This window comes from Neophocaena asiaeorientalis, unplaced genomic scaffold, assembly GCF_003031525.2.
Source record: "Neophocaena asiaeorientalis asiaeorientalis breed wild unplaced genomic scaffold, Neophocaena_asiaeorientalis_V1.1 scaffold75, whole genome shotgun sequence".
Lineage (NCBI taxonomy): Eukaryota > Metazoa > Chordata > Mammalia > Artiodactyla > Phocoenidae > Neophocaena > Neophocaena asiaeorientalis.
Genome location: NW_020172719.1, coordinates 1 through 25,468, shown reverse-complemented (window position 1 = coordinate 25,468; position 25,468 = coordinate 1). Strand labels below are relative to the sequence as shown.

At 43.9% G+C, this 25,468-nt stretch overlaps 1 protein-coding gene and 1 long non-coding RNA gene across 3 annotated transcripts in view; both read left to right on the top strand.

Moving 5' to 3' along the window:
- The window catches only part of LOC112396446 (uncharacterized), an 18,352-nt gene extending 12,904 nt beyond the window's left edge, over window positions 1-5,448 (top strand). Inside the window, exon 3 of the long non-coding RNA XR_003002570.1 lies at window positions 5,389-5,448. This is a non-coding gene — a long non-coding RNA (uncharacterized LOC112396446). The remainder of the gene's footprint in view (window positions 1-5,388) is intronic.
- A 162-nt stretch (window positions 5,449-5,610) lies between these two features.
- On the top strand, window positions 5,611-24,930 carry LOC112396463 (probable E3 ubiquitin-protein ligase makorin-2). 2 transcript variants are annotated; one of them, XM_024740218.1, is made up of 5 exons: window positions 5,611-5,670; window positions 20,696-20,824; window positions 21,745-21,926; window positions 23,311-23,615; window positions 24,522-24,930. In XM_024740218.1, the coding sequence occupies exons 2-5, from the start codon at window positions 20,703-20,705 to the stop codon at window positions 24,738-24,740; spliced, it is 828 nt and encodes a 275-aa protein (XP_024595986.1). In that variant the 5' UTR covers window positions 5,611-5,670; window positions 20,696-20,702; the 3' UTR covers window positions 24,741-24,930. The 2 variants fall into 2 exon arrangements, with proteins under 2 accessions (XP_024595986.1, XP_024595985.1); XM_024740217.1 differs by lacking the exon at window positions 5,611-5,670 and adding an exon at window positions 6,443-6,579 and having other exon boundaries at window positions 24,522-24,925.
- Window positions 24,931-25,468: the final 538 nt, after the last annotated feature.

Genomic DNA, 25,468 nt, shown 5'->3' with positions numbered 1-25,468 from the left:
TTTTTTGCTGTACACAGGCCTCTCACTGTTGTGGCCTCTCCCGTTGCGGAGCACAGGCTCTGGACGCGCAGGCTCAGTGGCCATGGCTCACAGGCCCAGCCGCTCCACGGCATGTGGGATCTTCCCGGACCAGCGCACGAACCCGTGTCCCCTGCATCGGTAGGCAGACTCTCAACCACTGTGCCACCAGGGAAGCCCCGATGCTGAGCATCTTTTCATGTGCCTGTTGGCCATTTGTATTTCTTCTTTGGAGAAATATCTATTCAAATGCTTTGCCCATTTTTTAATTGGGTTATTTGGGGGTTTTTTTATTGTTGATTTTGTTTTCTTTTTATATCTTTGCCTTTTTTTTGTATTTTTTGTTTCTTTATATATTCTGGATATACTATATATATTCTAAATACTGTCTTTTCACTTTCTTGATGGTATTATTTGAAGCACAAATTTTTAAAAAATTGAGTAAGTCAAATGTATCCATTTTTTCTTTTGTTTCTTATGCTTTTGGTGTCCTATTTAAGAATCCATTGCCTAATCCAATGTCATGAAAATTTATGATTATGTTTTCTTCTAAAAGTTTTATACAGGGTCATATCATTTGCAAGTAAAGATAGTTTTACTTTTTCTTTTCCAATCTGAATAACTTTTATTTCTTTTTCTTGCCTAAGTGCCCTGGCTAGAAATTCCAGTATAATGTTGAATAGAAGTGTTAAGAATAAACATCCTTACCTTGTGCCTCATTTTAGAGGGAAAAGTTCTAGTCTTTCACCATTGAGTCTGATGTTAACTGTGGGGTTTTGGTAGATGATCTTATCAAGTTAAGGAAGTTCCTTTCTCTTCCTAGTTTTTTTGAGTGTTTTTGTTATGAAAGGGTGTTGGATTTTGTCAGATGTTTTTTCCATTTCTATTGAAATGACCATATTTTTGTTTTCTATTTATATGGTTAGTTACATTGATTGATTTACATATGTTCAACGAATCTTGCACTCCGGGGATAAATCTCACATGGTCATGGTGTATAATCCTTTTTATATGCTGCTGCATTCCATTGGCTAGTATTTTGTTGAGGGTTTTTATAAAGTATATTGGTCTATAGTTTTCTTGTGATGTATTTGTCTGGTTTTTGTATCAAGGTGTAGTACTGGCTTCATAGAATGGGAAGTATTTCCTCTTCTGTTTTTTGTAAGAATCTGTAAAGGATTAGTGTTAATTCTTCTTTGAATGTTTAATAGAATTCACCAGTGAAGCCATTGGTTTGGGGATTTTCTTTGTGGGAAGTTTTTTGATTACTAATTCAGTCTCTTGTTAGAGGTCTATTCATATTTTCTACTTCTTGAGTCAGTTTCAGTAGTTTGTGTGTCTAATCCAAATATGACGTGAAGAGAATGGCACTTCAGCTCCAAGTTCTTCCCCCAGCCCTGAAACCCATAATCCCAGTCTAATCATGAGGAAAACATGAGATAAATCCCAGTTGAGGGATATTCTGCAAAATATCTCACCAGAACTTCTCAGAGCTGTCATGATCATCAAAAATTAGGAGATTCTCAGAAACTGCCATCCCAAGAGAAGCCAAGGAGACAGGATGACTAGATGCAACGTGGTGTCCTGGATGGGATCCCGGGACAGAAAAAGGTATAAACTAATGAAATCCGAATAAAGTATGGGCTTTGGTTTATAATAACATATTAGTGTTTCAACATACATTGCCATATTGATACAAGATGTTAATAATAGGAGAAACTGGATGTGGAGTGTATGGGACGTCTCTGCTATCTTCACAACTTTTCTGCAAATCTAAGACTATTCTAAAATAAAAGGCATGTTTTAAAATGGGAGCAAATACTTCCTCATATAATAAAGGCTGAGAAAATTAATCGTTGGAAGATCTTCAGTATAAGAAATACTAAAAGAGTTCTTCTGGCTGAATAAAAATGATCCTAGATGGAAACATGGAATGGTTGAAAGAAATGAAGAATACCACATTTTAAAACAACATTCATTACAATATGTTGTTGGGTTTAAACATATGCAGAAGTAAAATATATGATAACAATAGTACAAAATGGGATAGGAGAGTTAATGGAGTTATCATAGGTTTTTTGCATTGTTGAGGAAGTGGTACTAGTACTAATTTAAGGCACTAGTACTTTAGTAAATTCACAGACACATATTGTAATCTCTAGGGTAATGGTTAAAAGAATAATTTTTAGGGGCTTCCCTGGTGGCACAGTGGTTGAGAATCTGCCTGCCAATGCAGGGGACACGGGTTCGAGCCCTGGTCTGGGAAGATCCCACATGCCTTGGAGCAACTAAGCCCGTGCGCCACAACTACTGAGCCTGCACGTCTGGAGCCTGTGCTCCACGAGAGGCCACGATAGTGAGAGGCCCACACACCGCGATGAAGAGTGGCCCCTGGTTGCCGCAACTAGAGAAAGCCCACGCACAGAAATGAAGACCCAACACAGCCAAAAATAAATAATTATAATTTAAAAAAAGAATAATTTTTAAATGATAATTAAAAGTGTATAATCAGGGCTTGCCTGGTGGCACAGTGGTTGAGAGTCCGCCTGCCGATGCAGGGGACCACGGGTTCGTGCCCCGGTCCGGGAAGATCCCACATGCCGCGGAGCGGCTGGGCCTGTGAGCCATGGCCACTGAGGTTGCGCGTCCGGAGCCTGTGCTCCGCAAGGGGAGAGGCCGGAACAGTGAGAGGCCTGCGTACCGCAAAAAAAAAAAAAACAGTGTATAATCAATAAAGAAAAATATGGAATAAATGAAAATACTTAATCCAAAGGAATACAAGAAAGGAGAATAAATAACAGATTATATGAATGGAAAATTAATAGCAAGGTGGTAAATTTAAATCCAACTGTATTACATTTAATGTAAAAGGTCTAAATAATCCAATTCAAAACAAAGACTATCAGGATTTTAAAATTAATCAACTATATGCCATCTACAGGAGATACAGTTTAGATATAAAAATACCGGGTAAGTTGAAAATAAAAGGATGGAAAAAGATATACCATACAAAGACTATCTGAAAGAAAGCTGATATGATTATATTAATATCAGACAAAGTACACTTTTAAATTAAAAATTTCTGGACACATTCTAACACATTCTTTCACTGATATAACACTGCCCTAATTAACGTGCAACTAAGCACAAAGAAGGACATTTCTTAGTGATGTGTTGAAACAAAAAAAAGCTAAAGCAATCTTAAATTTGTCTGAACCTAAAACACAGCTTCAAAATATATAAATCAGATGTTGACCAAACCAAAAGGAGAATAGACAATTCCACAATGGGATTACACTAGAAATCAGTAAGGAAAAGATAACTAGAAAGTCCTCAGTTGTTTGGAAATTAAGCAGAACACTTCTAAATAACATACGCGTCAAAGAATGGAAATTAGAAAATATTTGAACTGAAGGATAAGGAAAATATGACATAAAAACTTGTGGAACACAATTAAAATGTGCTTAGAGGGAAAATTATAGCTTTAAATAGTTAAAAAAGTAGAACATTTGAAAACTGGTGATCTAAATTTCCATCTCAGGAAGCCAGAAACAATAGCATTGTGAATTCAAAGAACATAGAAAAAGAAAATAGTAAAGATATGAGCAGAAATCACTGAAATAGAAAAAAACATGTACAATAGAGAAAATGAATAAAGCCAAAATCTTGTCCATTGAAAAGATTAAAAACATTGATAAATTTCTAGTAAAATGGATTTTAAAAAGAGATAAAACACCAATTATTAATATCAGTAATGAAAGGAGACACCATTACAGATCATTTTTTAAAAGAACATATTATTAACAACTCCATGTTTCATAATTTAGATGAAATGGACTAATTTACTTGGGGGAAAAAAAGCTTCCCAAACCTGATAGAAGATAAAATCTGAATAGCCCTATATGTAATACAGAATTAAACCTTTAATAAAAAATCTTATGACGTTATGTGCAGGCTGAGATGGCTTCAGTGGTATGTTCTTCCAAATATTTAAGGAAAAAATTAATAGCTATATTACAGACTTTTCCAAGGAATAGAAAAGAGGGAAGACTTCCAAACTCACTTTATGAGGCCAGCACATCTCAGGTACAAAACTTGACATGGACATTACAAAAAAGGAACACTACATACCAATATGTCTTATGAATAAGGATGCAAAACTCCTAAACACAATATTAACAAATAGAATCTGATGATTTATAGAAAGAATAATATATCATGGCCAAGTGGGGGTATAGCCAAGGAATCTGAGGTTGGTTTAACATTCAAAAATCAATCAGTATAGTTCAACACATTAACCGAATAAAGGATAAGACATGGTTTTCTCAATAGATGGTTTTCTCAATAGATGGGGGGGAAAAAACAGATTTGATTTAAAAAACAAGACATATTCATGATTAAAAACTTTAAGAAAACTAGAATGATAAAGAAACTGCCTTAATTTGATAATGGATAGTTTCAAAAACTCTAGGGCTAACATTTTAATTAATGATGAAATATTAAATACTTTCTGTGAACTCAAGAACAAGACAAGGTGTCCACTATTACCACTTCTATTTACACTTGCACTGAGATTTTCAGTAGTGCAATAAGACAAGAAAAATAAAGGATATGAAGGTTGAAAATAAAGTGAAACTGTCATTATTTGTTGATGGCATGATTGTGTGTGTAGAGAATACAAAAGAAACAATTAAAATTAATACATGAGTGTAGTATGGAGCAAGCAACAAACAATTAGGACATTAAAAAAAATATCATTTAAAACAGTATCAAAAAAACTCATCTAGGTACCTGGGAATAAATCTAATAAAAGTTGTTGAAGACTTGTACACTGAAAACTACAAATTTTCCAATATTCTTCCTAAGTTTCTGAGAGAAATTTCAAAAGGTCTAAGTAATTGGAGGTATATACCATGCTCATTCATCAGAAGACAATATTTTTACAGCAAAGTAAAAACAACATACAGCTGTGTATAACAACATGGGTAGATCTCACGGAATGTTGGTCAAAAGAAGAAAGACAAGAGAGTACATAGTGATTTATTTCATTTATATGAAAGTGAAGAAAAATTGAAACAATTGTTCAAAGAATTGAACAATTGGGAGGTATTGACTGGGCAGTGGCATAAAGGAGCCCTCTGGAGTGTTGATAAAGTTCTTTATATTCTGTTCTTTATAGTTACTGGTTTCATGAGCGTATACATACGTAAAAATTCACATATGTACATATGTATTTTGTGCACTTCCCTGTACTTTGCTATTATCTCAAGTTCTTACAATTTAAAAAAGAAATTTTGAAAAAAGCAATGGGAAACTACTGAGCGGTTAATAGAGGTGAATGACATGATACAATTTATGTTTTAAAAACAGGTTTTGTGGGCTTCCCTGGTGGCGCAGTGGTTAAGAATCCGCCTTCCAATGAAGGGGACACAGATTTGAGCCCTCGTCCGGGAAGATCCCACATGCCCCGGGGCAGCTAAGCCCCGTGCGCCACAACTACTGAGCCTGCGCTCTGGAGCCTGTGCTCCACAACAAGAGAAGCCACAGCAACGGGAAGCCCACGCACCGCAACGAAGAGTAGCCCCGGCTCGCCGCAACTAGAGCAGTACCGCGTGCAGCAACAAAGACCCAACGCAGCCAAAAATAAATAAGGTAAAATTAATTATTATTTTTTAAAAAACAGGTTTTGTGTGACAGACTAGAAAAGGGCAGGAGCAGAAGCCAGAAGACCAGTTAAGAGGCCAGTGCATGGGCCCAGGCAAGGAGTGCCACTTGCTTAGACAGGAACCATGACGGTGGAAATGGAGAGAAGAGGGACGCTTTGGAGACGGGTGTGGAAGCAGGCTCTGCAGGATGTAGTCAACCAGAGGAAAGTGTCACGAATGTCTTTTGGGGTTTCCACCAGAGGAAATGGAAGATGAACAGTTGAGGAATGCCAGGAAAGAAAATGAGGTCTAAATCTTGGGGTGAGAATGGAGATTTTGAAGAAGAGCAAAATCTTTGGATTTTACCCAGGAGAGGGTTAAGGAATTCCTTAAGTGGGAGGCGAGGCTTGGCGGGAACAGCTGAGGCCGGGTTTGAGAAAGGGACCTAGGGAGGGTTTGGGTGGGTAGGAGTATTTGGGATTAAGGTGCGCAGCGGAGAGGCGGGAGCTTGGCCTCGGGAGGGGTGCAGTAATTCTAGGCCTTGAGAAGCCGCTAAGAAATGCAGTTGGAGAAAGGGGCAGACCCATAGGAACTAATGGTCGGCACCCGGGATAAAACCCGCAGGACTGGGAGGCTAGCCAGGACCCGCCCAGGAGGTTTGAAAATACCGGATTAGGAGTGCCCGAGATTGGGGGTCGACCCAGCCTCACCCCTGGGGCGGAACCAATTGTGACGGCGGCGAGGTTTGCTGCCGGCGCTACAAAGGTGCCGCACGGCGACGACGGCGTGCGCCGGCGTGACGCGGCCGCGCGGGATGGGCAGGGCCGAGGCCTAGGCGGCGACGAGAGCGAGAGGCCGCGGCGGGACGGCGGCTCTAACACCCGACCGCCATGAGCACCAAGCAGGTCACTTGCAGGTCAGTGCGAGGCCCCGCAGGTCCTTACCCGGGTGCGCCCCAGTCCTGCGTCAGGGAAACAAGCCGGAGCGGGGTCGTGGAAAGTGGCTCCCGGTTCGGGGTACGGCTTCCGCAGGCGAGGCGGGCGCGGCGGCCGAAGCCTGGGGCCCGGCGGCAGGAGCCTGGGACCCGGCGGTGCGTGGCCGAGCCTCGTGGCGACGTCTGGACGAAGCCAGCGCGGGCGGCTGGAAGGAAGGAGTGCTGGTGGGGTCCTGGAGGCTGGGCCAGGAGGGTTTAGCTGGAAAAGGTGATTTGGAGTTGAGTAAAGGGGCACCAGGAGGTGGTTTACAGATGGAGATACCACGCAGGTGTAGGCTGTTAATCGTCGGTGAGGGCCTCAAAGAAGCTGGGGCCCCGAAAGCGGCCTTGGTTTCCTAAGAGTTTGGAGAATTCCGATGCAGCGTAAACTTGCAGAGTTAGCGAGTTAAGAATTGCTGTGTGGAAAATAGCATTTACTGGAAGTTTGTTCATTGCCCCGCATATTCGCAAGTCATTTATACTCGTCACCAGTCTTCACTACTAGGCAGACATTATTCCTATTTTGCATTGCAGGAATCTCAGGCTAACGGAGGTTGAGATTCTCATCTTACTGAGAGACCCATTTCCGTGGAGAAATACAACATTAATGGGTGGCTGGTTGTAGAAAATTCAAAGCCGGGTGGCTGCACTGCCCCTGTTAAATACAAATAACTTGACGAGTAACACCCTCATTCCTTGCTAAGCGTGTGGCTTGAAGGTACTGGGATCCTAGTCTTATTGGACTTGGAAAGTACGATTTTTCTTTTCATAATTGGTTTAAGTCTGTGTGGGAAACATTGATTAGGGGGGAAAAAACCAGCCCACAGTTGTATGGCTTGATTGTGTAATGAGCAGTTTATTTAATTATCATCTGTGTTGTTACTTTTTTTCGTTAGTATGAATAGTTGAGACAGTGTAATGTAAAAAGTTTCCTGTTAGCATTAGTCTATATTAACCGTTCAGTCAGTTTATGCAAGGCCTAGGTGACGTATATTTAGCAGTTGTCAGAAATTTGCACGTGTCTGTAGAAAAGAGTTTTACTAGGTTATTTGTAATAGAAGGTCTTTTGTGAAGACCTTTGTGTATGTTTATTTTTATTTGTATAAAGTTCCCCCTGTTGGAGCAATATTCTTAGTCATTGTGGACTGTATAGCAACTTTTGGTTACTGCTCCTCAGATGCGGCCACATAATGGTGCACGTTTATATGATGCTTTGTAATTGAATCTCAACTCTGTGTGGTAATCTAATTTTACAGATAAGGAAAGCTTATGCTCAGGCTTGAACCTTGCCCCTAATTCACATCTAACTGCAGGAACAAAAATGTAAATCAGGATCATCTTGGGTTTTCTCCTTCTATACTAGGAGATGGCCTGACCTAAAAGCTTTAATTCTGTTTTTCCCAAATAGGGGTGTCCTGCAGGAAATTGGTGCAGAGAAACTAGAGTGGGTTGGAACGTTGGGAAGGAATCAATTCTGTTTAAGTACTAACTGTTGTTCGTTGCAGGGGTTTGCAGTGTGCTGGGTGCTCTTTGAGGTTCTTTACAAACGTGTCGCATGTAATCCAGCAACATGCACCATTCCGCAGATCATAAAACCAAGCCTCGGCATTGAGGTGACTTGCCAAGGTTATTCAGCTTCCAGGTGGCAGATATGTGGCATCAGAATTTATGCTCTTGTAGACCCTATGGCTCCCAGATAAGTTTCGGAAATGCTAAATTAAAGTTTCTTTATACAGGAATTTTCAAAGCTTTTAATATGGTCATATGAAAGGAAAACTCAGCCAAAACCATAAGGAAAATAAAGGTTACTTGCAAAGAGATGTGAAGGAGTTGGGCCTCACGAGGGCTGCCTTGCCAAATAAAAAACAGAACACATATTTAAGCAGGAAAAATGACCATATTACCAAGCGTACCGGGTTTACGTTAGTGTGCTCGTGATGGTAAAGCTCTTCTCACTTGATTATCTTATTCACTGAAGTCATTATCTCCGCACATTGGTAACTTACATGAAATGATCCAGGTATGATTTATTTGGGGGACCAGATCTAAACTGGGTGGTTTGCTGTTTTTGGTTTATGTCAGGGTGCAAACTGTTTTTTCGTTTGTTTTCCTTGCTGTGGGGTGTGATATACTTGCTTATTCTGAATGTCAGCTGGACAGGGAGTTTGTTTTGCTTCCATTCTAATACGAATTATTTCTCTCAGAGAGATGGATGTGAAATGTTAGGATTCCGAGACTTAATGACCAAGATACTGCATATTTATTGCCTGGAATGCAAGAATGGCCCCTCACACAGTTGTGCTATCAGTCAGCTCCCCTGATGTCTTGACATTCCACTCTATCCAGAATTTCAATCTGGGGATCCTTCTTTGCTGATTCTTTTTCCAAACCATCTCCCTATGTCTTCCAGTCTGTTTTCAAAGCCCTGGTGCAGGCCTTTATTATTGCTTGGTAACCAGTTTGTTTGTCCTCCTCCTCAGTGTGATGGAGGTCCCTTTGTTTTCTAATCAGTAGTACAAGACCTAGAATTACAGTTTCCTGAGAGTCGGGCCTAGAGCTTTTGACTCATTGAAAGTCACAAAATATGGGGCATCTTGTGGCCAGTGAGTGGTAGGAGGAGCTTCAGCTCCAGACTTGGGCAGTTTTGGATTCTGATTCTGGTATCACAGTCTCTTTATCTGTAAAATTGGGATAGTCATGCCTAACCAGCAGCGTTGGTTAAGAGATAAGATAACAACGACTAACCATCCTAAGAGCATTTATGGTGTGTTAGGCTAAGCACTGACATGCAGTCTGTGAAGTACAACTATATCATATTACAGATGGGGAAAAAGGTTTGGAGATTTAATTAATTTGCTCAAGGTCACAGGAAGCTCTCTGACCTCAGAGTCTTCCTTTACCCACTACACTGTACTTTATTTCATCCCCACCTCTTATCAGTTATTTCAAGCCTACTACCATGCCTCGCATTAGCTGTGTCCCCCTTAATGGATCTTTTGTCACAAGCGGTACGGCCATAGAATTTAAGTCTGTGAAATTATGTGCGAAAACAGAAAGGAAGGCGACACTGAGAATGCAAATTACCCATATACCTGGAAACGATTTGCAAAAGTGTTTTGCTAGAGGCAGGCACCGTTGAAAGACCTGCAAGAAACCAGATTGATTCTGTTTGGTTCAGCCGTCAGGCACAGCGAGAGCCGCTGGCGGTTCTGTGGCCAGTAGTGAACCTCATATCCTTTGCAGCGTATAATAGCCACACCATCTGAAACGGTCTTTGGGGTCACCCAGGATAACAGATGACTTTGGAGTGTCCCCTAGAAAGAATCTCCCTGCTCTGAGTCTCCAGCCATGCACTTCCCCCCTCATACTAGCAACAGCCCACACTCCTCCCCAGCTCCTGTCTCAGTCTTCTCTCTAGGAAGATGTAAGGTATGGTTTGGCCATAGGGAAGGGTGAGCAGTTGGAAGTTTATTACAGGGTGTAACATGAAAAGGGCCTGGATTAAGTTTAGTATAACCTAGATGCTGAGGAATCGCTATAAGCGGATGACAGAGATGCCCCGAAGGACAGGCAGGATGCGCTCAGGGAAGTTTTGTGTTTGTCACTGGGGAGTGGAAATGGTGACATATGCTACAAAAATAGGACTGGCTGGCTCTACCTCTTATAACACTTATTTCACACCCACCTTTGTTGAAGGCAGTGATGGTGGCCTAGAAGTTATTTTTGAACCTGTTAAGATTTCAGCTCAGTCACTTACAGAAGTAAAATGGCTTGCATGAAGTCACCAGCTTATAAGTGAAACTAGAAGCTAGTTTCACAAAACTAGAAGCTTTAGGTGGTGGTTAAATATTTTGGATTTTTGGTGGGAAGGATAGTGCAGTTTGGAAGGCAAGTTTTCTGAATAGGACTTCCTCTTGCATGCCTGGTTAACAGGTAGTATCTGGTAGAGAAGCTGTGGTAGTCTCTTATCCTGATTCTTTCAGGAAATCTTGTCTGGTTCTCCAAAAGAAATTATTAATGAAGTATTTGTTAGATCTCTCTTTTGTGAACCTGTTTATGTAACCAGTGTGAACCTGTTCTCTTCCACTCTTTGTGAGTTTACTAATCCTGATCATCGGATTTGGCTCTTGGCACTGATTTTCTTTATTTTTTTACTTTTATACCTTCAAAGATTACCATACTTGAGGATGATTGGAACAATGTCACAGTGTTGAGTAGCATTTCTCAAGAAGAATTACCAGACTGTTTAGAAGCGTAATAAACTTTCGTGTCCGGGATCCCAAGACCACCCCTACAGCTAGTGATTGGCTAGAATGACCCACGGGACTTAGTGCATAGTCGTACTCAAGGCTAAGATGGATCACAGTGAGTAGTGAGGAGTCAGATGGATCACAAGGGAGAAGGACTCAGGCGGCGTCTGGAGGAGCCCATGTGCAGGCTCCCTGCCCTCACTTCCTCCCATAAAGGGTCACAGCACACTCTTCCTCCCGCAGCAGAAATGCAGCAGCAACATGTGCCCAGGGAAGCCCACTAGAGATCCAGTGCCCTGGACGGTCACCCTCTGCCCAGCAGGTACCCAAGCCAGGCTCCCAGAAGGAAAGCAGGTGTTCAGCGTAAACCACATTGTACACAGTATAGGCACAGTGAGCCACTTCGATCACTTAGAGACAGTTTATATCAGTGTAGGGAACTGTTTACCAGCCAAGTCCCAGGTGCTATAAGAAGGGCCTTGCCTCGTAAGCAGGCTCAGACCTGCTCTATTAACTCTGCTGCATACTTTTTAAATCGGTATTGTGACAAGATTCTTTTCATATAGGCCTTTTTTTTTAAGTTTCTAACAAGAATACCCTTCGTTTGCCAGATTCTGAGCCTTTTTTCTTTCTTTTTAAGTAAATCTGCAGCAGCCTTATAGCAAGTTACTACACAATCTCTGATTTAGTGGAAGACTCCCAGTGGGTGTTGCCTGGGAAAAGCATAACTGACCACCTAGAAAAGACCCTATAGGACGCCACCTTGGTATAGTCACTTACGTCACAGGTCCAGTCATCTTTGTAGGCTCAGAAACTTGATTCTGTTGGTGTATTTAGAGATGGCTCATGCTACCCAAACTCAGTAGAAACTGACATACAAAGTAGAATACCCTTTTAACATTTCCCGGGAGAAAAGAAATTGTCAGGTGGGCCTGGTCAGCACTTCTGCTTTTGGGGAGATAGACAGGTGGAGAAAGTTAGAAAGAAGTGTGCTTAGGCAGCAAGGAGGGATGGAAGGGCTTCAAAACCTGTGGTCTCCAGCTCAGCAGCCTCCCAGGCCCATTGTAGGGCCGAGGTGCAGCATGACTTGCCACCTGTGTTCTCTGGTCCCCTTTCTCTGGGAGGGACAGTCCGGGCCTTCTGACCTTCCTTAGAGTCAGCTCCCTTTCCCAACGTTTGAACGTTGTCAGTAGTTCTCCAGTTCCAGGCACAACCACATAATTGGTTAGGTTTAGGCCTTCTGTGTTCAGTCGCATTTGGTGATGTTCCAGCTGCGTCTTCCTCAAGTTATTCCCAGGGTTTTTTTCCCCCCCTTGATGTATACTTGATGTACAATATTATGTAAGTTACAGGTGTACAATATAGTGATTCATAGTTGTTTAAGATTATACTCCATTTATATTTCTTATAGAATATCGGCTATATTCCCCATGTCATACAGTATATCCTTGTAGCTCATTTTATACCTAATAGTTTGTTCTACTTAACCCCCTACCCCTATATTGCCCCTCCCCCTTCCCTCTTCCTACTGGTAACCACGAGTTTGTTCTCTGTATCTGTGAGTCTGCTTTTTTGTTACATTCACTAGTTTGTTATATTTTTTAGATTCCACATATAAGTGATAACATACAGTATTTGTCAGGCTTATTTCACATAATGCCCTCCAAGTTCATCTATGTTGCTCCAGATGGCAAGATTTCATTCTTTTTACTGGCTGAGTAGTAGTCCGTTGTATATACGTATACCACATCTTCTTTATCCATTCCTCTGTTGATGGACATTTAGGTTGCTTCCACATCTTGGAAATTGTAAATAATATTGCTGTGAACATTGGGGTGCGTGCATCTTTTCAGATTAGTGCTTTGCATGTATCTTTTCAAATTAGTGTTTTGGAGGTTTTTTTATATACCCAGGAGTGGAATTGCTGGGTCACATGGTGGTTCTTTTTAGTTAGTTGGGAAACGTATGTACTGTTTTCCACAGTGGCTGCACCATTCTACATTCCCACCAACAGTGTAGGAGGGTTCCCTTTTCTCCATACCCTCACCAACATTTGTTGTTTGTGTTCTTTTTTATGATAGCTTTCTGACCGGTGTGAAGTGATCTCTCACTGTGGTTTTGATTTGCATTTCCCTGATGATTAGTGATGTTGAGCATCTTTTCATGTGCACGTTGGCCAGCTGCATGTCCTCTTTGGAAAAACGTCTATTCAGGTTTTCTGCCCATCTTTTTTAATCAGGTGGTTTGTTTTTTTTGATGTTGAGTTGTATGAGCTGTTTATATATTTTGGATATTAACCCCTTACCAAATCATTTGCAAATATTTTCTCCCCTTCAGTAGGTTGTCTTTTCATTTTGTCGATGCTTTCCTTTGCTGTGCAGAAGCTTTTATGTTTAGTTTGTTTATTTTTTATTTTATTTCCTTTGCTTTAGGGGACAGATCCAAAAAAATATTGCTACGATTGATGTCAAAGAGTGTTCAGCCTATGTTTTCCTCTAGGAGTTTTATGGTTTCCAGTCTTAAATTTACGTCTTTAATCCATTTCGAGTTTATTTTTGTGTGTGGCGTTAACCGGATGTTCCCAACCATGTGTTCAAGAGCCCCAGCTCTCTTGGGTCAGGGGCCCCAAGTTGGGAAGCGCTATACCGTGGAGCTGCCAAGAAAGCGCACTGTGGGCTGGAGCGGTGGGAAGGTTTCTTGGTCCAGCCGGGACTCGTGCTGGTCATGAAGGAAGGTGGGTTATCACAGTTAAGTACAGTGAAAGATGGGGTACAGTGTTGCAGAAAGGGGCCACGGTATGGACAGAGGCAGACTGACAGGAAAATCAGTTTTGGTGGGAAAAGGTCAGGGCTGTCTTGGGAAGACCAGAGCTGGGGTCCCCTACTCAGCAATTAGATCTTCTCTGAGTCGTCACACCTCTCTGAGCCTCAGCTTTCCTGTCTGCATCATGGGTATAGAGCTAATATTCCTCAGAGTAGTATCAGGATTAAGTGAGATAGAGAAGTGAAAGTGCTAGACAGAGCGGTGATGGCACTGCTTGTTGGAGTTGTTGTATTTTTCCTCATTTCATATATTTCTGATCACACACTTGTTCAGAGGGAGGGAGGGCCCTCCTTGCCCCGAAGTCTTCATTCAAAAGGTATGTGTTATCCCTCGCTAAAAAGATAAACTGTCACGGCCATACGGGAGAGGGGAGAAATGGGTGAAACCAGAGTGCTTGGGAGTTGATAAGGTGAAAGCTGGTGTGGAAACATCTTGGGAGTTACCCTACCACTGTCTGCTTTTGTATATGTTTGAGACTTCCCATGGTGTATTTTTTAAGTTAAAACATGGGTTCACAGATAAAGCCCCTTTACAGAGCAACCTCCTGACGGGCTCCTCTCACCTACACTTCCAGCCTCTCCAGTCTGTCTTCGCCCTGCAGCTCCAGTGGCCTTTCTGCAAGAGGCCTAGGAAGGGGGTTTAGTGTGTCTCAGGGCTTGACTTGGGCCCCTTGTCCCTTATTGGGAGGTGCACTCATCACTATTCCAGCTGCCCCAGTCAGGCCTGATCCTCCATCTGTCTCAGCAGGCCTGCCACACCCTCGTGGGGCCTCACTTCCCTGCCTTTCTGTGTGTTTCTGGCACATACTCCTCCCGCCCATCGGCACCCGGGCATTCTGTAGACTGCTTGGCTAGGTGGCCCCTGGGCCAGCTCCCCCTTCTCTCTGCCTCGGTCCGTGGACTGTGACTCCTCAGCCCTCTGCGTGCATTGTGATAAGGCCCAGGTCCCTCTTGTAACTAACTGTCAGCTTAATCGGCAGCGTTTTTTTACTAAACTAATAAGAGCTGAACTTTGGGGGTACCCACTGTGAGATAGGTATTGTACTGAGCATTTATGTGGTTTTTTTTTTTTTAACCATACTCTCTCCAGTATTCAATACTTATCGTAATTTTTTTTTAAATAAATTTATTTATTTTTGGCTGCGTTGGGTCTTTGTTGCTATGCGCGGGCTTTTCTCTAGTTGCGGCGAGCGGGGGCTACCCTTCGTTGCAGTGCGCGCGGGCTTCTCACTGCGGTGGCTTCTCGTTGCGGAGCACGGGCTGTAGGCACGCAGGCTTCAGTAGGTGGCTTGCGGGCTCAGTAGTTGTGGCTTGCACGCTCAGTACTTGTGGCACACGGGCTTAGTTGCTCCGTGGCATGTGTGATCTTCCCGGACCAGGGCTCAAACCGGTGTCCCCTGCATTGGCAGGCGGATTCTTAACCACTGCGCCGCCAGGGAAGCCCTTCATAATCTTTTAAAACTAAAGCAACCATTTACTATTACAAAAGCAGTATATGTTCATGGTAGAAATATTAGAAAGTACAGATCAACAAAAATAAGAAAATACCATGGGGGAAGGGTAAGCTGGGACAAAGTGAGAGAGTGGCGTGGACACATATACACTAGCAAATGTAAAATAGATAGCTAGTGGGAAGCAGCCGCATAGCACAGGGAGATCAGCTCCGTAGTTTGTGACCACCTAAAGGGGTGGGATAGGGAGGGTGGGAGGGAGATGCAAGAGGGAGGAGATATGGGGATATATGTATATGTATAACTTATTCACTTTGTTATAAAGCAGAAACTAACTCCTCTCCAGTCTGTCTTCGCCCTGCAGCTCCAGTGGCCTTTCTGCAAGAGGCCTAGGAAGGGGGTTTAGTGTGTCTCAGGGCTTGACTTGGGCCCCTTGTCCCTTATTGGGAGGTGCACTCATCACTATTCCAGCTGCCCCAGTCAGGCCTGATCCTCCATCTGTCTCAGCAGGCCTGCCACACCCTCGTGGGGCCTCACTTCCCTGCCTTTCTGTGTGTTTCTGGCACATACTCCTCCCGCCCATCGGCACCCGGGCATTCTGTAGACTGCTTGGCTAGGTGGCCCCTGGGCCAGCTCCCCCTTCTCTCTGCCTCGGTCCGTGGACTGTGACTCCTCAGCCCTCTGCGTGCATTGTGATAAGGCCCAGGTCCCTCTTGTAACTAACTGTCAGCTTAATCGGCAGCGTTTTTTTACTAAACTAATAAGAGCTGAACTTTGGGGGTACCCACTGTGAGATAGGTATTGTACTGAGCATTTATGTGGTTTTTTTTTTTTTAACCATACTCTCTCCAGTATTCAATACTTATCGTAATTTTTTTTTAAATAAATTTATTTATTTTTGGCTGCGTTGGGTCTTTGTTGCTATGCGCGGGCTTTTCTCTAGTTGCGGCGAGCGGGGGCTACCCTTCGTTGCAGTGCGCGCGGGCTTCTCACTGCGGTGGCTTCTCGTTGCGGAGCACGGGCTGTAGGCACGCAGGCTTCAGTAGGTGGCTTGCGGGCTCAGTAGTTGTGGCTTGCACGCTCAGTACTTGTGGCACACGGGCTTAGTTGCTCCGTGGCATGTGTGATCTTCCCGGACCAGGGCTCAAACCGGTGTCCCCTGCATTGGCAGGCGGATTCTTAACCACTGCGCCGCCAGGGAAGCCCTTCATAATCTTTTAAAACTAAAGCAACCATTTACTATTACAAAAGCAGTATATGTTCATGGTAGAAATATTAGAAAGTACAGATCAACAAAAATAAGAAAATACCATGGGGGAAGGGTAAGCTGGGACAAAGTGAGAGAGTGGCGTGGACACATATACACTAGCAAATGTAAAATAGATAGCTAGTGGGAAGCAGCCGCATAGCACAGGGAGATCAGCTCCGTAGTTTGTGACCACCTAAAGGGGTGGGATAGGGAGGGTGGGAGGGAGATGCAAGAGGGAGGAGATATGGGGATATATGTATATGTATAACTTATTCACTTTGTTATAAAGCAGAAACTAACACACCATTGTAAAGCATTTATACTCGAATAAAGGTGTTAAAAAAAAAACAAAAAAAACACCATATGCCTTACCCTCAAGGATTGCCACTTGTAAAAAGGCTATTGTCGGGCTTCCCTGGTGGCGCAGTGGTTGAGAGCCCGCCTGCCAATGCAGGGGACACGGGTTTGTGCCCCGGTCCGGGAGGATCCCACATGCCGCGGAGGGGCTGGGCCCGTGAGCCATGGCCGCTGAGCCTGCGCATCCGGAGCCTGTGCTCCGCAACGGGAGAGGCCACAACAGTGGGAGGCCCGCGTACCGCAAAAAAAAAAAAAAAAAGGCTATTGTCTGTCTTTCCACGTTGTTAAAATGCAGATGTGTGCAGGTGTGTAGTTAGTGTTTACCAAAATGAGAGCATACTGTATGTGCTGTTTTAAATTTTTTTAATTGTGGTAAAATGTGCATAACATAAATGTACCCTCTTAACCATTTTTAAGTGTCCAGTTCAGTGGCATTAAGGACTTTCACATTGTCGTGCAGCCGTCACCACCATCCACCTCCAGAGCTCTTTTCATCTTCCCAACCTAAAACTGTGTCCCCTTTAAACACTGACTCCTCATTCTGCCTCCCCCAACCCGACAACACCCATTCTCCCTCTCTCTGTGAATCTGACTATTCTAAGCACCTCTCATAAGTGGAATCACACGGTGCTGTCTTCCTGTGTCAGGCTTCCGTCAGTTGGCGTAACATCTTCAAGGTTCATCCCTGTTGTAGCACAAGTCAGACTTTTGTAGACCACATTTTGTTTATCTATTCGTCCTCTGATGGACGCTTGGATTGTTTTCACCTTTTGGCTACTGTGAATAATGCACTCTGAACAGGGGTGTACAAATACTTGAGTTCTTGCTTTCAGTTCTTCTGTGTATATACCCAAGAGTGGAATTGCTCAGTCATGTGGTAATTCTATTTTTAATTTTTTGAGGAACCGTTGTACTGTTTTACGTAGCGGTTACACCATTTTACTGTATATTCTGTTATATAATATGCTTTTCTCAGTTAATAATCTTCAACTTTCCATGTCAATAAATTACCTGATACCTAGTCGGTACTCAGATTTCCCCATTTGTCCCACAGATGTTTCTTACAGCTGGTTTGTCCAAACCAGAATATAATCCAGGGCCAAATATTGCATTGGTTATTACTTACCTTATATTCTGTCTACTAATCTAGTGCAGTTTCCTCCTTTTTAAATTTTCTTCTTTTAACAGCTTTATTGAAGTATAATTTACATACCATATGTAGGGACTGTGTCTATACGTAGCCTATATAGGCTGTATAATCTTTATAAGGACCATTCTGTTCCTATAGATTTGCCCCTTTTTTAACACTACTTATAAATGGATTCATACAACGTGGTCTTTTGTGTCTGACTTATTTCACTTACTGTAGTGTGTTTGCATCTCATCCTTGTAGCATGTATCATTATTCCTTCCTTTTTATTGCCAAATAATATCCCGTTGTATGGATATATTACATTTTGTTTATCCATTCACCAGTTGATGGAATTGTCAGTTTTCACTTTTTGACTATTATGAATAATGTTGCTATGAACATTCATGTATTATACACGTATTTGTGTGAACATATGTTTTCATTTCTCTTGGGTAAACACCTAGGACTGGAATTGTTGAGTCATATGGTAAATTTATGTTTACGTTTTTAAGAAACCACCAAATCATTTTCCAGACCCAGGCCCCCTCCCCTTATTTTTTTCCATGACGCCTCGTTGGTAAAGAGATCTGGCCCACCTGCTGCCTCTTTTGTATTTATCTGGTTGCTTCCTCATGAGGTCTTTTAGCTTGTTCCCAATCCCCTGTATTTCCTATAAACTAGAAGTTAGATCTGAAGTTTTGTTGGATTCAAGTTAAGTGTTTTTGGCTAGGATACATGGCAGGTTATGTTGTATACTTCATTCATATTGGGTAACATCAGCAGACATGTAATGTTTGAGGTTTTTCGTTTTTTGTTTTTCCATATAGATACTGGGTCCAGCATTATTTGTTGAATTACCTTGACACGTTTATCAAAAGTTAATTGATTGTGCATGTGTGATTCTATTGACAAGCTTTTTTTTTTTTTTTTTTTTTGCGGTACGCGGGCCTCTCACTGTTATGGCCTCTCCGGTTGCAGAGCACAGGCTCAGCGGCCATGGCTCACGTGCGCAGCCGCTCCATGGCATGTGGGATCTTCCCGGACTGGGGCATGAACCCGTGTCCCCTGCATCGGCAGGCGGACTCTCAACCACTGCGCCACCAGGGAAGCCCCCGTTATCCTTTTTAAATATAGCAGTGTGTACATGTCAGTCCCAAACTCCCTAACTATTCCTTCCCTCCACCCTTCCCCCCTGGTAACCAAAAGTTCATTCTCTGAGTCTGTGAGTTGTTTTGTTTTGTAAATACGTTCATTTGTATCATTTCTTTTTCGATTCCACATATAAGCCATATCACGTGATATTTCTCTTTCCCTGTCTGACTTTACTTCATTCAGTGTGACAATCTCTAGGTCCATCATGTTGCTGCAAATGGCATTATTTCATTCTTTTTTATGGCTGAGTAATGTTCCATTGTATATATGTACCACATCTTCTTAATCCATTCCTCTGTCGATGAACATTCAGGTCGCTTCCATGTCTTGGCTATTGTAAACAGTGCTGCAATCAACGTTGGGGTGCATGTATCCTTTCGGACCATGTTTTTCTCCAGATATATGCCCAGGAGTGGGATTGCAGGGTCATATGGTAGCTGTGTTTTTAGTTTTCTAAGGAACCTCCATGCTGTTCTCCATTAGTGGCTGCACCAATTTACATTCCTACCTACAGTGCAAGAGGGTTCCCTTCTCTCCACACCCTCTCAAGCATTTATTGTTTGTGGATTTTTTGATGATAGCCTGTCACAGCTGGTTTTAAAGTCCTTGTCTGCTGAGTCCATCATCTGTCATTCCTGTTAATTGACTAATTTTTCTCCTGGCTGTGGGTCACATTTTCCTGCTTTTTGGTATGTCTAGTAATTTTTGATTGGACGCCAAACATTGTGAGTATTTTTGAGCATTTGGATTTTTTGGTCTTCCTTCAAAGAATGTTAAAGTTTGTTTTAGTTGACAGTAAGTTATTTGCTATCAGCTAGATCGTTTTGAAGCTTGTTTTTTTAAAAAAAAAAAAAAAATGTTTATTAGGGCAGGTCTAAAATCTCTTTATTTGGGGACTTGTTTACCCTTAATGCCAAGGCATGTCCCTCTACAGTTTCCTCTGAGTATTCAGCCAGGCCTCTCTGCTCTGGCTGGACAGAACTAGAATGCCTCCCAGTTGTTCTTTCAGGGCCAGAATTGGACAACTTAGTGGAACATTCTTATATGTGTCTCCTGTTGCTCCACTATCTTTTTTGAGCCTCACCACAGTTTATAGTAGAGTAGGCAGTGTAATTTTTGTTTTATAGGTAAAGGTAGGAAGGCCCAGGGGAGTTGGTTTTGTGACTTGCTTACACGTGGCACAGCTAGATCTCGAGCCCGGGTCTCTGACTCCTTTACAACCATACCCTTTAAAATCCATGAGAACAGAGCAGTCTTTCAATGTGCATTTTCTCAGTCATGAGGCTCACATTTTACGTATGTGGCCTATCTTAAATCAAGAGGATATATCTTAAGACAAATGCATGGGATCATTTTTCTTCCAGAAAAGCTGTCATTGAAATAGATGTGGTGCATCTAAAATCACTGTCTTGGGCTTCCCTGGTGGTGCAGTGGTTGAGAGTCCGCCTGCCGATGCAGGGGACACGGGTTTGTGCCCCAGTCCGGGAAGATCCCACATGCCACAGAGCGGCTGGGCCCGTGAGCCATGGCCGCTGAGCCTCCGTGTCTGGAGCCTGTGCTCCACAACGGGAGAGGCCACAACGGTGAGAGGCCCGCGTACCGCAACAACAACAACAAAAGTTTTATGCCTCTGCTTGTCTCATCAGGTATTTTATGCATGGTGTGTGTCGGGAAGGAAACCAGTGCCTGTTCTCACATGACTTGGCAAACAGCAAGCCATCTACCATCTGCAAGTACTACCAGAAGGGCTGTTGCGCCTACGGAACTCGTTGCAGGCAAGCACCCGCTTCTATCGCCAGATGTTACACTGAGTTCACTACCTTCACGGATTTAAATCCTGGGTCTTGATGATGGGAAAACTTTAGTTTAAAAGTAATGTTACAAAAATAATTTTGAAACCTCAAATTTAGTACCATAAAAATTTTAATTTTTCAAAGTCACTTTTCATGTCTATTCTTATGAGTCTATAGTTATAAATTTGCCCTCAGAGTATACATAAGATTTTCTATCTTGCCTTTTTTTAACATGTCATAAGCTCCTTCCAGTGCTGCTACTTTATGTCTTACCTGTAATTTTATAATTCTTCATAATGTTGACGTACCATCATTTTATTAACTATCCCTGTATTAGATACTTAAGGGGCTTCCAGTTTTTTGCTGTGAGTGCAGTGAACATTTATGAGCATGTACTGACATCTGTAGGCAAGTTTTGTAACTTCTAGACAGGAGAAAATTCCAAAACCTGTTCCTGTGCTGTTGTAGTGAAGGGCTGATCTGCTTTCCTGGGCTGCAGAGCTCCCTTCAGTCCTTCCTCAGTGCTGCCTGGGATGTGGGAAGTTGGCCCACTCAGCCCTCCCCCTGCCAGTGGGCGCCCCCAAGAGACAGTCCAGGAGAAGCCAGTCAGTCAGCATCTCCAGAACCGTTGGGCTCTCTTTGTGTGGTCTGGGCAGTGCATCTGTCCCACCCAAGTCCCGCAGGACACTTAAGTGGAGGCGATAGCAGTGTACTGTTCACTCTGAATTGCCGGGTAATTCTTACTAATTGATAAGACTTTTATCAGTTAAAATACAGGCGACGATTGTCTCATCGTCCCCGTCTACAGATGGAGCAGAAGGAGGGATGTTCCAGGTCTGGGGAATGCGGGAGGCATGTGCATGTGGTGTGTCCGTAATGCATCTGCTCTGTGTTTTGTTCAGGTACGATCACACGAGGCCCTCTGCTGCAGCTGGTGGGGCCATGGGCACTGTTCCCCACGGGGTGCCCTCCCTGGGTTTCCACAGTCCTCACCCTCCTTCCGACCTCACTGCATCAATCGTGAAAACTAACTTACACGAGCCTGGGAAACGTGAAAAGAGGACATTGGTACTTAGAGACCGAAGTGAGTGAGCAGAACCCTTCTGTTGCCTTTTTGAACAGCACTCTTGCTTTCCTTGGCCTTCTCTTGTCAAGGGGGCTCCTAACCTCACACCCAGAACAGTCCTGAGAACGGGCCACATCTGGCTGCAGGGCGTTCAGATGACGCATTAGGCCTCGTGTCCGTGGTGGGGCAGAGCGCCAGGTTTGCCTGGCAACACATTGAAAGTGGCCTTTTTGTCACCATGTAACTGTCATCTGCATAGCGTGGTTGCCCAACTCTGAGAAGCACCAAGCTGTTCATTTCAAAGCTACGTTTTGTTGAAGAGCACGTTTCACTGTTTGTCTTCTTGGTCAGTTCATAGTCTTAGTTCTTAGGCTGAGCCAGTTCCATCTTTGGAAATAGAATAGCATGTTCAGGTTTGGGGAGTGATCTGTACCCTGGAGCAGGGTTTGCGTGGGTAGAAGGCTACAAATCGTAGTTGTTTTTATTGGCTGGTCCTCACCAGGTGAAGGGGTTTCTACTTCTGGAAGTTGTTCAGCATAAGATAGGCAGATCCCATCTTAAGCAAACAATAAATCCATTGCGTCAGATATATCCCCTCGGAAAATGTTAGAAGCTTGATGGGTAGGCAGCAGCTCCCGTGTGAGAAGCGGGTGGGTGGCCGAAGGACAGTTTGACTCTGGCCTCAGGACCCAGAGACTTGCTCCAGATTTTCATTCTCCTTCACTTTAAAAAGATTGGTAGGGCTTCCCTGGTGGCGCAGTGGTTGAGAGTCCGCCTGCCGATGCAGGGAACACGGGTTCGTGCCCCGGCTGGGCCCGTGAGCCATGGCCGCTGAGCCTGTGCGTCCGGAGCCTGTGCTCCGCAACGGGAGAGGCCACAACAGTGAGAGGCCCGCGAACCGCAAAAAAAAAAAAAAAAAAAAAAAAAAAAGATTGGTAACTTTACTGGTAAAAAGGAAAAACCACTGTATTCTATTGACCTCATTCTGAATTCCTTTTGACTTATACTTTGTTTTCTTTTAAATTTTTTTTTTTTAAGTGTAACTGGTCCATGTGTTGAGATTTCCATACTTGGCATTTTTAAAAAGGAACTTTAGTGTTATTTTATATAAATATATCATGGTCTGCTTTGCTATTTCCCTATGTTGCCAATTATGTTTTTTGTTTTTTTATTATGATTCTAAGTAATATCACTCTGAACATTTTTTCTTTTATTTTTCCCCTCTTGGCCTGTTTTTTTCCATACATCCCAAGAGTGAAATTCCCAAAGTCAGGGTTAATTTGTCAGGTTTTGACTGATTGCTTACCAGAAGGGTTGGGCCAGTTTTCATATGTGTGTGTGTGTGTGTGTGTGTGTGTGTGTGTGTGTGTGTGTGTGTGTGTGCCGTGTGTTTTATTTTAAGATCTCTCTGGCATGGCTGAAGAAAAGACTTGCCCAAGTGTGGTGAGTAATCCCGGAGGCTGCAGCGACCTGCAGAACAGCCCGGAGCTGAAGCCGCTTTCCTACCTAGAAGCGATCAGGAGTGGTCTCGACAGCTTGGAAGCTAGCAGCTCCTACAGCAGCGAGCAGCAGCTGTGCCCCTACGCAGCTGCCGGGGAGTGCCGATTTGGGGATGCTTGTGTCTACCTGCATGGGGAAGTATGTGAAATCTGTAGGTTACAAGTCCTGCACCCCTTCGACCCAGAGCAAAGGAAAGCTCACGAGAAGGTACAGTTGCAAGCCTTTACGGGAACTCTTTTTAAGGAATTTGAAGTGCACTAAGTGACAGAATTGGTATTTCTGTAAGCATCTTTCTGCCAGTAATACCTGCATTGTGTACCTGGCCAGCCAGGCCGAGTTCTGGAGAATTTGAGGAGTTCGGTGTCGGAAGGGACCTTGCAGGTCATTAGGCTCCCGTGTTTGTGCGGGCTTCTGCTCAGCACAGAGCTGTGGAGGTTGTCTGAACCCTCTGCCGTCCCCCGGGGGGTGTTCAGGTGAGCACAGGTTAGCGCTTCCCTCCTCCCCAGGGACATGACATCCGGGTGCTGTGCGGTGGGTTCGGCTCGTGTGTGCATCCCCTGTGCGAGGGCCTGGGTCCTAGGTCCTTTGCATTGATTCTGGGGCCTGATGCGTGGTGCTGCGCAGGGGACATGCTCTGTTCACCTGCCTCCTGAGTGTGAAGGGATTCGTTCAGTAACCGGTTCTCGTAGGAAGAAGTGATGCTGCTGACCTCTGACCCTGGCCTGTCAGCCTGATGTTTTAGATTAAGGGTTATTTGGCATTAACGGTGTTGGTGTTGGGAAAGGCGGTACCCAGAGGGGCAAGGAGACCAGGGTCCCAGTCTTTGGGACCTCCTTGACCCCACAGTGGCCCTCTAATCTTCTTGGGCCTCTGGTCTCGGCTTTAAATTGGAAGTGACCGTGGAGCAGTGCCGACAGGCGGGGGGCGACCCAGTGGTGGTCTTGAGAGAGCTTTGTGTCCCGAATGCAGGGCATGGCCGGGCCTGCCGGAAGCAGCCACAGTCCCCGTTCCTTCCCGATCCTGGTTTGTACTGTGTGGCCGGCAGTCATTCTGGGCTCTCACCACTCCCCAGCCCAGAACCAAAGGTTTCCTTCCCCCTTCCCTGTACTTCAGATCTGCATGTCAACATTCGAACACGAGATGGAGAAGGCCTTTGCCTTCCAGGCGAGTCAGGACAAAGCGTGCAGCATCTGCATGGAGGTTATCCTCGAGAAAGCGTCAGCCTCAGAGCGGAGGTTCGGGATCCTTTCCAACTGCAACCACACGTATTGCCTGTCCTGCATCCGGCAGTGGAGGTGTGCCAAGCAGTTTGAGAACCCAATCATCAAGTAAGTGCAGCAGGGTTCTTACCTATAGAATCTGGGAGAAGGTTTGATTGGGGATTTTCTTCATCCACAGGGAAGCCTTCCCTTGTCCTCCACAGGTGAGTGGTGAGTCCTTGAGCAAGGACTTGAGCAAGTCGCAGACCCTCCCTGAGCCCAACTGTCTCTTCCTTTAAAAAGGAAGGTGACAATTCCTGCCAGGCATTTAGGGTGTTGGGGGGACACTCAGCAGGGATCCTCTGTGTGAGAAGGCCCATTTGCCTCTGGCACAGTTACTGGTGGTCCGCCCGTAGGCCGATTGCCTTTTTTTCTTTAATCTGTAACGTAGGGCTTATTTGAGGACTAAATGGAATAGTGCATGTAACACATTTCACATTAATGTCTGATACATGGGAGGTACTCAGTGAGCCAACACAGGGTTTTATCCCCCAGCCTTATTGAGAGATAACTGACACACAACATCATAGGATTCTCAAATTCCGCAGTGGGGTGGGAGAAAAGCTAAGTCGTAGTGAGAAGTTACCGCGTGCTGTGTACTGTCAGAAACTTCACATACATTAAGTCGTAATTCTCTCAGAGACCCTCTGATCATCATTCTCATTTTATGTATAGGGAAACTCAGGTATGGTGAGGTCAAGTAACTTGCCTGAAGTCACACATTCGTGTGGTAAAATGACAGCTTTATTGAGATAAAAATGTACAATTCAGGGCTTCCCTGGTGGCGCAGTGGTTGAGAGT